The 14,081-nt window shown below is 42.9% G+C and overlaps 2 protein-coding genes across 2 annotated transcripts in view; both read right to left on the reverse strand.

Annotated features, from left to right (window-relative positions):
- Window positions 1–4,909, reverse strand: part of LOC134208230 (uncharacterized) — a 31,708-nt gene extending 26,799 nt beyond the window's left edge. The window contains exons 1-3 of the mRNA XM_062684268.1: window positions 4,759–4,909; window positions 4,589–4,695; window positions 3,859–4,291 (exon numbers count right to left, since the gene is read on the reverse strand). Of these exons, the coding sequence (XP_062540252.1) occupies window positions 3,859–4,291; window positions 4,589–4,695; window positions 4,759–4,830 (612 nt within the window). The 5' untranslated portion in view covers window positions 4,831–4,909. The remainder of the gene's footprint in view (window positions 1–3,858; window positions 4,292–4,588; window positions 4,696–4,758) is intronic.
- A 5,747-nt stretch (window positions 4,910–10,656) lies between these two features.
- On the reverse strand, window positions 10,657–12,594 carry LOC134206070 (uncharacterized). Its single transcript, XM_062681750.1, has 3 exons — window positions 12,425–12,594; window positions 11,357–12,027; window positions 10,657–11,293 (listed from the first exon to the last, which is right to left on the reverse strand). The coding sequence occupies exons 1-3, from the start codon at window positions 12,592–12,594 to the stop codon at window positions 11,163–11,165; spliced, it is 972 nt and encodes a 323-aa protein (XP_062537734.1). The 3' UTR covers window positions 10,657–11,162.
- Between the last annotated feature and the right edge of the window lie 1,487 nt (window positions 12,595–14,081).

A 14,081-nucleotide genomic window follows, 5' to 3' on the forward strand; every position in this document is an offset into this window, starting at 1 on the left:
CTACATGAAAAGACATCAGGAACATCCGAAGATGTTATATCGATACATCCAGGGAAGTGCGTATCAAATAAGTGCTCTAACGATTCTGTTCCAACTCCTTCTACACTGCTTCTTGAGCTTAGCCAAATCGCAATTCCACCACAATGTGCAACGTTGTAGTATCAACGGCATCATCCAAGTCGGTAGGAGTTTCAATGGTTGGTAGATATTCATGAAATTTTGTCGAGAGCAACTCTGTATAGAGATCATAGTTGGTTGAACGAGAATTTCTAAAACGTAAGGTCTGCAAGTAACATTCAAATGATTCAATTCGTCAACTCGTGCCTGATTCTATTGGAGCAAAGGGTTATGTCTAACACCTCTGCTCTATTAGATACCATAAAGATGAGCGCGAAATTAGCACAATGTAAACGCTTATTAGCGAGGACAATTCCTGTTTACATTGTGCTAATATCGCGCTAGTGTTGTCGGATAGTGCATTGTCCGCTAGAACTAGCACATATGTAAACGGGCCATAAACGTATTTTCTGACGGGCGTTCCACCAGTTACATCAATTGGGTCCTAAAATGAAGAATCGATATTCGTTTTTCTTTTAGGGAACGATGCAGGTAATCATTCTAAACGTATCAGTTTTTCTGTTGACTCGAAAATCGAAAAGCACATTGTTTAATTTGAAATTGAAAAATAGATGAAAAATGCTTCCTCGACATTTTCGGTCTTGTTTGACGTACGGATTCAAACGCACTAGCAAAACACCGCAGGGCACTTGACTCAACCTTTGACAGCTAATATATGGGGCTGACGTTTTGGGCTGATGGTTCATTCGTTCTGAAATGTTGCACAGCCCAAAATTTGCCTTAAAATGTCTTAAACACAAAAATATTATTTTTACTGATTTAGAATTTTACCAGAATTTTTATAACAACGGTACAAGTATTCTTGACCGATGCACTATCGTTCGCAACCATAAACGAGGTAGGGCTTTAGGACCCAATTGTGACAGCACATACATCTCTGGTTGTTAGTTCAGAGATAAGTGTAGCAACGATAGCGTTCTTAACAAGCACACACGCACGCGGATTGATCGATTGTTTGCTATTTCATTACTGAAAGCAGCAAAACCCGGATTCACAAGGTTACCTAGGTAGAAGATACCCTTGCGAAAATCGGGTTCCTGCAACAAAGCCACTTGGGATTTGCCATTTTACACAAGTCTACAAAAATTATTCGTTGCTGTTCTTTTATGCTGAAGATTGATTAGAGCTATCTTAACTGTGGTCATTGCGAATTAAGATAATACAACTTCAACGTTTATGTGAACAGCAACGATGAAACCAAGTTGGTATCGTATCAAGATCGTCAAAGACGAAACACAGAGTACACTGTAAAAAACGCATAAAACGGCAATTTGATAAAAAAAAACTAAACAAAAACATACTCATAATTCCCAGCCCCTCCACCAAACCCTCGTCAGTCGCCGGATGCGCAGCCCATGCGGTAGCGTATTGGGGAACGCGTCATACCGTACGGCTGCCTCAAGACGACTGACAAATTGTTCTTCTCGGAGGCATTCCTCCAACGGACCCGGCTTAATGGCAACTGAACAATGCAACGATCACTGGATGCACGACATGGACAAACGGACACAATGGACTCACGATGAGATGGACTGGCAACGACAACAATGATGAGTAATGGAAATCTAATAATAGATTCTGTGTGGATTCTGTACGGCAGAATACCACAGTAGATCTCGGCACAGTAGCGGTTAAGTAACACAGAGTGCCTAACAAATAAAGGAAGAAATAAAAAAATACTCATAATCCCACCCTTATTTAACCGCAAGTTGAGATTATTTCGGAGAAGCAAAAAGTCAACTACGCCATAGATCCGTTTAGCTTTAGATCCGGCTCAATCCTGTGAAGGGTGCCATGGAGCTTCACAGGCTCCGTTAGCGGTTGGGTTTTCATTAGACCCCCCTAACCATTCATTCGTAGGCACGGTAAGCATAAAGTCGCATTATACCAAGGATTAGGGGTCACCTGTATGGTAGACTTCTACCACTGGAACAGGCAATCCGTAGCGTTATTCTTAGCCAGACAACCGGCTGCCGACACCACACGGCTATCTTGGCTGTTCGAGGAGAAAAGTTGACATTGACTTTACGTCAAGCAGATTTGATTGGTATATACCAGTCGGCCCTCCGGGTGTATAGTCTTTTCGTTACAACTTGGTGTACGAGAAAGGCAAAAATCCACACTCACTGTAATATCGTACCGACCAACTACGCCGAATTGTTGAGTCTTGTCCTCCAACCAAACATTCAAGCTCGCTGTTCGCTCGTTTGTTTATCACATCACTCCTCGCCTACTATTCATTGACAATTACGTATAGCTCTCAGTTTAGCCTTCTCTCTGGTGTCTATGGAGCACCATCACATTTTGCACCTTCTAAGCTTCATAGAATCTTTTTGGATCCATTAGATGGGAAATATAATCAATTTTGAGTAAGATCTTGAAAAACTTAACTTTAGGAAAGTCGAGGTCCAAATTAGTCCAATTAGGTCTAAAATAGCTGCTACAGTCAAACCTCCATGACTCGATGTTCTATGACTCGATATCGATTCATGGAAGCAAATTTTGCTATGTTGAAAAATATTTTCTGGGTTACTGTGATGGTCCCTTCAAACAGCTTCCCAGGGATTTTCTATTCCACATCTCGATATTTCCATTAGTCGATGGTCCCTTCAATATCGACTCATGGAGGTTTGACTGTAATAGAATTATACTTACTTGTAACTTGTTAACAGACTCCGTAATATTATGCAAAGAATATTTAAACCAGGGGCGTCGCGTGGAATAATTGGGAACCTGTTCAAAAATGTTCAATAATTAAATAACATTCTTATTAACCCTTCAGCACGTGCGCGGTCCTGAAACACCCGTGCTGGCTCGCTCATATGAGGTTTTTTCATTAGTGTTGTACACTAGTGGTTTAAGAGGTGGGGCGACACGTTCTTGCACCAAGTAGTGCCCTACCAAATAACTATGACTGGCGCCACCAGTGACCATCGGAAAATATCTTTATAAAGCTCTCTTTTCGTTGTTGGCCGTTGGCAAGGGAAAAGCACCATGCAACCATTTGATAACGAATAAGTTTTCATTAAAAGAGTGAGATTATGCACATCATTACAGCTATATTCAAGCCACATATGAGACATCCACACCACATGTACTGTTATTACTACTGGCATCCGTATCATGTGTAGTTTTGTATTCCGCGCATATTTGAAGCGACAAAAGCACATGTCGTTTGCTCGTTCAGATTTAAAGTTGAACGAGTTGCAACGAAATGTGAGAAGGCGTCGATATTATGCTCGCAGTGTGTTGCAGCATTTCGTTTCAAAACAGACGAACAGAGAGAAATTTTTTCTCAAAGTTCTCTCTCATATTTTCTTCTTCGTTCACGCCGTAAACTTGAACGAACTGCGACACGTTTCGTTGGAAGGTTTGTTGCATCGCTTCGTGTTCTACATGCAGGCGGGCAGAGACAAAAGGCGTGTTTTGACGCAGGAGTGTCTTTTTGTGCATTGGAATGATGATACAAACAATCAAACGCCTGAATACAAAAAGGAAAGCTACATATTTGCCTATGTTTCAAACGTGTGGAGTGGTTCAGAAACAAAATTGAACATAGATGTTGCAACAGCTCTGTTTTTTGCCAACCAGTGCAACTATGTTTTTGAACACGAGATCAAAATATAATCTTCATTAGTTTGCCTACCTGTGCAATGAACAGGTTGAACTGGCCGATAAGACGCCACTGATTTAAACATTACCGAAAATGATATTAATTACCTTATAGTCATTCCTCGGCTTGCAAAAAATCACCTTCGCAGTCACAGCAAACGGCACATCCGGATAAGTCACCTCCGATCCCAGCAGCAACAACGAAACATCACCAGTGGATGTGGAACCATCCTGAACCAGCGCAGCCTGAGCGTTCTTGCCCCGATAGGTCACCGTGAAGTTCTGATCCTGACTAGCGGCTCCGTTTCCATCGATGGCAAGTATGTTAAAGGTGTAAACAACTCCTGGCACCAATTCTTCGTTGGGAATCGTAATCTGATTGCCGTCCGAAATCGTTTCCCGTTCCGTCTTGAACCGCTTCTCCAGTCGACGAACGCTCTTCCAGAGCATTAACGTGTGGTGCTGACTAACGATCCCATTCAACAGTGCGAAGTGCACCTTCACATCATAGCGTAACCTTTGACCTCCCTTCGTCTGCAGACTGCATTCGCCGCATGTGTAGTGGTAGAACAGAATGAAGGGGGTTAGTACTTTCACCTACTAAACATCACTTACCACTCAATTAGAGTGCACTGTGAAACGAACGGGTGAAACCGCGGTCAAGCAGCAAGTGGTGAGTGCGTTCCTTGCGTGCAACACGGATGGTATCAACTGTTAACCGGACATGAATAAATCACGAGGTTAAAAATCGATAAATTCAATCTACGCTGTGCACTGGTGGGAAAGTGTTGTGTCTGATTATAACTATTTTTAAAACTTTTGTCTGAATTGCGACAACCCTATGGTGATTTGCTGAGGAACCGCACTTCCAGTTTCGTTCGTATTCGAAGTTTTCGTCTGTCCACAGATGAACTCCGGGGCTAGTATCCGAAAACTGGGCTTTGCCTATAAAAAAAAACCTTTTTTGTTTTTGATCCATTAAGATTGCAGCAGTTTTGAAATACTTACTCCTGCGAGTGTTTCAGCATTCGCAAGGAACAAAGGTGTCAAAATTACGACTAATCTCTGTAACTTCCTCATTGTACATATTCCTAGTACGAAGCAAACTCAAACAATGAACTTCGTTTGCTTTTACTCGGTACCATTTGAAATTTTTCCTGTCCGCATTAGTCTAGTGTCGGTAGCAAACTGGACACCACGAATATGAATTCATTTCAATACTAACTCCTGTTTAGTAGCGATGGTGTGAGACCACCTCGGTCACGTGATGAGTGTTGTGGACGTTGGGCTATCCTTTGAGCCAGGAGTGGGAGGTGAACACACGTAATAGTCAACACAGGTCAACACCACAATTCTTATGGTTCGATTTGCGTTGAATTTGTATCAAGTGGAAAAAGGAACGGGAATGGCGTTTCCGGAAGAATACGAAGTACATTATTAAGGCGACTACCTGTTTGATGTAACTTACGGTTACTGTTCTTTTAATACATAATATGTACCAACCCATATACCAATAACAATTGAAACATAGGTTTGAATCTTGGAGCCTTATTCCATCCAGAACAAAGTATAGTTCAACATACTTAACATCGATAAGTTTTATTAAATACAGTAAATTGATATTAACATAATCTTCAATCGAAGAATAAATGAAGTTTTGAAAATAGGTACTCAAGAAATCACCGGGCGTAAAATCAATACATACTGTTCGATCTACTATCCAACTTATACTTACTTGATACTTGATGGGCTACAGCTCTTCGATGAACCTACGCCGAATGGAGTATCCTTCTCCACTGGACTCGATCCTGGGCGAATCGCTTCCAGTCGCCCTGAATATTGAGCGCCCTGAGGTCCTCTTCAACTGCAAAAAGCCATCGTGTACACTGCCTTCCACGAAGCCTGAGGCCTCTTCCAGGTTCTCTACTGAATATTATCCCCGCTTAACGTTCTTCCGGCATACGAACAACGTGTCCAGCCCACCGTAGTCTGCCGTGTTGTATAAGCTTAACAATATCCAGTCCATTATATACCTGGTACAGTTTGTGATTCATGAGACGCCGCCACATACCGTTCTCCTGTTTACCGCCGAGTATTGTCCGCAGCACCTTACGCTCAAACACTCCGAAAGCTCTCCGATCAGCCTCCTTTAACGTCCATGTTTCATGGCCGTATAAAGCCACCGGAAGAATCAGAGTAGTGTACAGCGCGAGTTACGTTTTCGTTTGCAGACTACGGGACATAAGCTGGTTACGAAGTCCGTAATAAGCCCTATTTGCAGCTGCAATACGCCTTTTCACTTCGCGGGTAACAACGTCACTAATGTTCCAAGATTTAAAAATTCTTCTACCACTTCAAATTGTTCACCATCCAGCACCATTTCGCTACCCCCACCACTAATGAACCCACGTTGATTGCCAGCGACCATGTACTTCGTTTTGCTGTTATTGATCGTGAGTCCAATCCTCGCTGTCTCCCTCTTAAAAGGCACAAAGTCACGGCGATCATTCCCGATAATATCGATATCGCAAATCCCAGGAGCATATGCGATCTTGTGATAATGGTACCGCTTGTTTGCACACCAGTTCTCCTAATCGCTTCCTCAAGCGCTATATGGAACAGTGGATTCGAGAGTGCATCACCCTGCTTTAATCCATCTAAGGTAACAAATGACGTCGATATTTCATCCGCAACCCTTACACTTGATTTCGATCCGTCCAACGTTATACGAATCAGCCGTATCAGTTTCGCCGGAGAACCATGTTCAAGCATAATTTGCCATAGTTCATACCGTTTCACTGAATCGTACGCCGCCTTGAAATCAATAAACAGATGATGTGTCTGCAAGTTGTACTCCCGGAATTTAACAAGGATTTGTCTCAGGGTAAACATTTGATCCGTCGTTGATCGGCGCTCACGAAAACCTGCTTGGTATTCGCCGACGAAGAACTCTTCAAGCGGTCTCAATCTGTTGAACAGAATACGGGACATAATTTTGTACCACTATTTAAGGAGGGTTATTCCTCGGTAATTGGCGCACTCCAGTCTGTGTGAAGAGAGGACAAATGAGGCCGCCCAACCAGCTAGCAGGCATTTCCTCGTATTTTCGACATAATATGGTGCAGAACTTCATTAAAGCTGTTCACTGCCATGTTTGAGAAGTTCAGCCGGGAGTTGGTCCTTCCCCGCAGCCTTATTGTTTTTCAGCTCTTTAACAGCTTTTTTAACCTCATCTAGTGTAGGTGACTCCACAGCTTGTCCATCGTCGCAAATATTTATTCTGTTCACCGATGCACCGTCACTTCCACTATTCAACAAAGTCTCGAAGTGTTGCTTCCACCTGACAGCCACTTCGGTTTTATCTGTCAGAAAATTCCCTTGTTGGTCGTTGCACATGACGGGAGATGGCGCTGTCTTTCTCCGACTCATAAAACCTCCCCATCGTTCTGCTCCATTTTTTCCTGCGCCTCACTTATAACTTGTTCTTCGTACTCTTTTTTCTCCCTGCAGTGGGTTCGTTTTTCGGCTGCTCTTGTTTCCTTGTACCGATCTCTATTTGATCGGGTACCCGACACCAACATCCGGCTTCTGGCAACGTTCTTCTCGTCTGTCACTCTCTGACACTCCACATCGAACCAACCCGTCCTTGGTCGCCTCTGTGCAGTGCCTACCACTTCTCGTGATGTTGCTCCATGGATCGACTCCCATAGATCGTTGATGTTGTCGCTAACGTTGATTGCACTTATCCGTTCGTCGAGCTTCTGGCGGTACTCAGCCGATACTCCTTCCGCCGACAATCGCTGGATATTGTAACGCATCGTTCGCTGTGATCTTTCGTTCGATGAAGTTGACAACCGTGATCGAATTTTACTGGCAACGAGGTAGTGATCAGAGTCAATGTTCGGACCTCTGAATGTCCGCACATCGATAACATCCGAGAAATGGCGCCCATCCACCAGAACATGGTCTATATGGTTGCAAGTTTCACCATTTGGGTGTCTCCAGGTGTGGTTTCGGATGTTCTTTCGTGCAAAGTAGGTGCTACTGATGGCCATCCCTCTGGCAGCAGCGAAATTTACTAGCGTAGGCCGTTGTCGTTGGTAGCGGAGTGAAGGCTCTTCCTACCGATTATGGGACGGAAAAAGTCCTCTCTACCGACCTGAGCGTTAGCGTCTCCATAGGCTTTATGAAGACATTCATAAAACGTGTCCTTCACGTCGTCGGATTTATCGTTTGTCGTTTGTCTGATCATTTTAAAGCAACTGCTGCTAGGCTTGCCGCGCTTGTGTCTAGTTGGTCAGGACATATCGTCCTGCCCACACTGGGGCGTTTTGACCAGTGAAACATATTTTCGAAAAACGTTACATTTTTGCCTGGTAGGGTAGCCTACCGAAAAATCTGCAGTTACCAAGAAAGCCAAAACAAAAGTAGAGCAAACGGTTTGATTCAACGGCAACGAATTAAAAAAAAACGATTAAAAAGTCGGATCTTAGAACGTGAGAACTTTGAATGAACCCGCACGTGTTGGGCTCCTGGCTCGTGAGTTGCAGAAGGTCGGCGTGAGTTTGGCAGCAGGAAATACGGTGGCCCAGAACTGTAGAACGTAAATTCCGGGCGGTGGATCCCATAGCGGACACTTCATTCAAGTACCACATCTACTATAGCGGCGGTGACATAGCAGAACGAGGAGTTGGCTTCATGGTGATCGGTAAGCAGATGAAGCGTGCTATCCGGTGGAAGCCGATAAGCGACCTCATTTGCACTACCCGCACTACCTTGTAGTTGCAAAAAATCGTGCGCAACTTTTCAGCGTCACGAATTCACGAAACAACAGAACGATGCGTTTCAATATCCAACGCTTGCCAGTTGAAGGAGTTGCTGAACAGTACCACCAGAAGCTGGATGACAATATTCACGAAGCTGTGACTACAACAGCGCAGACAGTGTAAGCCACTGCACAGCGACGCCAACGAAATGGTTGGTTTGATGAAAAGAACCAGCGAGTGACGGACGAGAAAAATGTTGCTAGGAGTCGAATGCTAGTGGCTCGTACCCGTCCCAACAGAGAGTGGTACAGTGTAGCAAGGGCAGAAGAGAAACGAATCCACCGCAGAAAAAAAAGGTAACACGAAGAGAGTGTGTAAGCTGAAGCGCAGGAGAACATGGATAGAAACGATATGCGGAGGTTTTACGCAACTGTCAATGGCGCGCGGCATAAGACTGCCCGCCGTGTGCAATGACCGAGAGGGGAATTTGCTGACAGACACGACTATGGTGGCAACTAGGTGGAAGGAGCACTTCGAAGGTTTATTGAACGGTGAAAATGAAGGTGTATTAAGGAGCAGGATGGACATAGTCGGTGACGGTCAAGCTGTGAAACCATCAACGCTGGACGAGGTTAAGAAGCTGAAAAACAGTAAAGCAGCTGGAAGGACGAGATCCCGGTCGAGCTTCTCAAACATGGAAGTGAGCAGCTGCATCAATCATCCCATCACATTATTCAGAAAATATGGGGGATGAAGAACTGCCTTCCGGCTGGTTGGATGCCCAATCTATAAGAAAGGGCACAGACTAGAGTGTGCCAATTACAGAGGGATCACCCTTCTGAGCTCGACGAAAAAAAAAACCTGTCGCGTATCCTGTTTAACAGACTAAGACTGCTTGAGGAGTCTTTCGTCGGCGAATACCAGGCAGGCTTTCGTGTGGGCCGATCAACGACGGATAAGATGTTTAGCCTGCGGATGATTCTTGATAAATTCCAAGAGTACAACTTGCAGACTCACCATCTTGTCGTAAACGGATGAAGAACTGTGCGCTTCTTCTCCTTCATCGAGTTCTTCTTCTATACGTTCATCCGGGAGCAGAAGAGCTCCAGATGAATCGTCTCCAGTGGAATATACTATTCCAAGTGTGGGCCCATGATCAGCCGAATGCTCAAGGGCATCGGCCGAATCATGACCGACTATTTCGGCGGAACCTCCACCAGCGGAATCGCTTGGATTAAACTCCATATTGCGTCCGTTACTGCCAGCTATACTTGTAAGACTGCCTGACTTTTTGTCCTGGCCACCTTTTCGCCACCGATTTTTTTCCAAACTCTCCAACAGCCGAGAGTTTTTTTAATGGATCGTTTCTCTTTCACGAACCATTTCCAGATCTCTACACAACTTGGAGTGCGTTAGCATAACATTTATTTTATTTTTCTGGGGCACGTTCTGTGAAGAAGTATCATTTTCAGGAGTAACATTTGAAAAGGAACTATACATAGCTTTGACATTAATTTATTTATTTATTATTTCTTTTAATATTTATTCATTTGGATCATAATAACTTTCGCATGATACTATTCCACAATTCCCCTCTCCTCTACTCTTTTGCAATCATTTTTGCAAAAAAAAATATTGTCAATGTCTCATAGATTATTTTTATTCAATCATCTAATGTACGGAACTTGTTAAAATCTACTGTTGGACTACTACTGCTATCATCGTAATATGTTTCCACAAGAAATCCAAATTATAATTAACTAAAAATGTAGCGAAAAGATTAACTTCTCAATACAACTATTCTCATATTTCCAGAGTTTGTTGAAACAAATAAACTCTAGATGCCCACGTTTCATTCGAAAGCAACAGCTTTCGTTGGCGCTATTACCCGATTCATCTGCCAACAGGGAGAACAAAGGATTTTGACATCTCACACTCATTGGAAGTGTGGAGTCCAACGAGGTGGGAAGTGCGCAATAATTTCAGCGTCAACTTTATTTTTGTGTTTGAAGAGTTTCATTATACCGATCACCAGAGGGCCGTTCCTGGTCTCTGATGAAAAGGCCTTTTTTTGCTCGTTTTTTCGAACATGACATTAACGTCAATATGTCAAAACTGAGCCTCTGAAGCAGACAAAACGCACAAAACGCTTGCCGCAGTCCAGTCCAGTATCGCCGTTGTTTTTGCTTTTCCGACAATTTTATATCTAGTTTTCCGATAGTTTCGTGCAGCGCTGTATTTCTAAGCCAACCTAGCATTGCAAGAATGGCGTATTCATGATATCTTACGTCCTGTGCGGTTTCCTGCTCTGCCCATGATGTCGAATCTCCTCAGATTCACGGGCTGAAAAAAAACCCAGAACACAGCATTAGCTTTCCAGATTAATAAGAATATGTCCAACTCAAAAAACGACCGAGAAGAAGAAAATCCTAATTATACCCTGAAGAAAATATGAGTGGTGCGGATAAACAAGGCTAAGTAAGCATGGAGCAAAAGGATCTGTTTATTTGCCAGCCATGAAGAGCGATTTCAGTTTAGCAAGGAGTAATGGTTCCAACAAAATGTATTAGTATGTATTTGTTTTCTTTATATTTTATTATGATGACAGTACATAATTATGGTAATGACCAGAGTTAAATTTCGGTACTATTCAAAAATATTGTACAAAATCATATCTTCAAATTTGGATGGCATTTTAGTGGTACGCTTATTTTTCGGTCGCCCTTGTTGGTTCGCCGTCTGATGTATGTTATGGTCATCCTTTTCCTTCGATGAACCTGTATGAAAAATGAAGTGTATGAAGCTTTATTAGGCACAGATTTAAAGTCAAATATTCTTACCGGTTCCTTCATCTTCTGCTACAATATTTTTAGGATCTTCAGTAGATTCATGTCCATCGTTGTCATCTGGAAGATCCTCATTGAGAATCTCAGTCGCCCTTTTGGCGTCCCCGACATTCCGTGAATAGATTACTCCACGATCACTCCTGATAACTATCTTAGCCCCATCTCTTGCTAATATGGTGAATTTTTCAGTTCCAAATGTCGGGTCAGATTTTAGTCGTTTTTGCTGAGTAAGCACCACCCTGTCTCCTACGCCCAAATCCGATTCCTTGGCTCCTCGTCTCCAATCGGTATATCTTTTGCTTTCTTGCTTCGAAAAGGTGTCTTTCTCCCTAATTTCCTCAAGGTCAAGTTCTGTTATGGAGCTAGATTCCCACAGACAGGGAAACGTTCCGCGAAACTTCCATCCGACTAATAATTCAAACGGCGTTACTCCAAGCCGTGAGAGGGGTCTAACCTTATTATGATTGTGAACATAATTATCGAGTGCCAATCTCCAATTAGAGTTGTCTAACTTCGAGGCAGCCAGTGCTTTTTTTACACCTTGGTTCTGCCTTTCAATTGCCCCATTGGATTGGGGACTCAAGGGTATTGATTTCTGAACTGCGATTCCTCTGTTTTGCCACGTGTTGATGAATTTCTCGCTTTGGAAAGGTGGCCCGTTGTCACTTTGTATGACCAACGGGTACCCCCACAACAAAGATCTTATTCAAGGCCTCGATAGTAGATTCTGCTGTAATTTTTTCATTTCCGTAACATGTAGGTATCTGGAGTATGTGTCAACTACCACCAGGAACTCCCAAATCCAAATTCTTTTTCCGTGAAAAAGTCAATCTGCAGAATTTCCCAGGGACCTCTGGGAAGTTCTCTGCTCGTCAGGGGAATTGGTGGGTTCTTCCTTGACAACAACAAGCAAGTTTCGCAAGATTTCACGTATTTCTCAATTTCACTACTCATACCAGGCCACCAGAAATATTCTCTCATTATCCGCTTTGTGGACGATATGCCCATATGGCCTTGATGGGCTGACTTAATAGCTTTCTGACGCAATGCTAGTGGTAGAACCACTCGATCGTTTTGAACACCAAATCTCCGAGCGAACGAAGATTTTTAGCTTGCGATTCATATTGTCGAAGTCCGGTGTCCCACAACCCGGTTTCAAGCGCAACCCTGACGCTATGCAGCTCGTCATCTTGTTCTGAAAATGATTCTACTTCCTCCCATGTTAACTCCATCGCACCTGCGTCGAGAAAGTAAAGCAAGTGCTTGTGTTCTGCTTCGTCGTCAAATGATATACTCGGTGGATTCTGTACAACAAGTCTGGAGAGTGCATCGGCCAGATTCAGGTTCCCTGGAATTCTTTTCACATTGAAGGTATAAGGCTGCAATCTCAAAGCCCATGATTCTGCCCTGGTTACTGCTCGTTTGCCAATTCTATGAAGACCCCCAAATATAAATTCATTGGCTTCGGCATCGGTTCTTATTGTGAACGTTATGCTCATCAAATACATTGAAAATTTCTCGACTCCCACACAACCGCCAAAGCCTCCTTCTGCGTTTGGGGATACTTTTGCTCCGCAATAGTGAGGGTTTTGATGCGCAAGCAATCACACGTGGATTATTCTCCTTGTCGAACTGCACTAATACGGCTCCTAATCCATATGGCGACGCATCGACAAACAACTCCGTCTCGTCATATCTGTTGTAGTAGCCTAGTGTAGTTATTGCTTTCCATGAATCATTTTTAAGGTATTCGAACTCTTCTTCTAGTTCCGAGTCCCAATAAAACCTCTCCGATTTCGCCAACTCTCGCAATCTCCATGTCCGTTGTGCACGGTGAGGAATAAATTTCTCGATGAAATTCACCAACCCCAAGAAACTTTTAACCTCTGCCAAGGTTTCCGGGCTCCGAAAGTTCTTGAGTGCGACGATTTTTTCCTCTGCCAATTTCCAGCCATCCGCTGATATGACGAATCCTAGGAAATCGACTGACTGTTTCCCAATAAATTAATGTCAAAGCTATGTATAGTTCCTTTTCAAATGTTACTCCTGAAAATGATACTTCTTCACAGAACGTGCCCCAGAAAAATAAAATAAATGTTATGCTAACGCACTCCAAGTTGTGTAGAGATCTGGAAATGGTTCGTGAAAGAGAAACGATCCATTAATAAAACTCTCGGCTGTTGGAGAGTTTGGAAAAAAAATCGGTGGCGAAAAGGTGGCCAGGACAAAAAGTCAGGCAGTCATTTACAAGATTTTGGTAATTAAATCGTACATACAAATATTTCTGTTGTACTTATATTTATTCTAAATCACTGAATACTCGCGAATGATAATTTAAATCAACGAACTTATCACCTAACGAGATTGAACAAAAATGTATACCTATTATGATCTGAACTAACGATTTTCTTACCTTAATCATACGGCGAAGGAAATCCAACATCTTCTCCTAGGAAAGACACCCAGGATCGCCATGAAAATCAACACATTTCACTCATTCTCACTGCACTTTTATAAGTTAGTTTTCCACCATGCACTAAATGAAATCAATATCTATTGCTGGAGTGAATAATTATTCGAAAAAAAAAAACTCCCGAAAAAACCCTATAAATATTTTTAATTATTTGTTCTTCGTCGCCTTGTGTGCAGTTGGAAAACGCTTTGCCAAACTGGCGTTTTGAACTGAAATAATCTTATGTCATTTAATTTATTTATTTAT

Source organism: Armigeres subalbatus, chromosome 1 (genome assembly GCF_024139115.2).
Source record: "Armigeres subalbatus isolate Guangzhou_Male chromosome 1, GZ_Asu_2, whole genome shotgun sequence".
In the NCBI taxonomy this organism is placed as follows: domain Eukaryota; kingdom Metazoa; phylum Arthropoda; class Insecta; order Diptera; family Culicidae; genus Armigeres; species Armigeres subalbatus.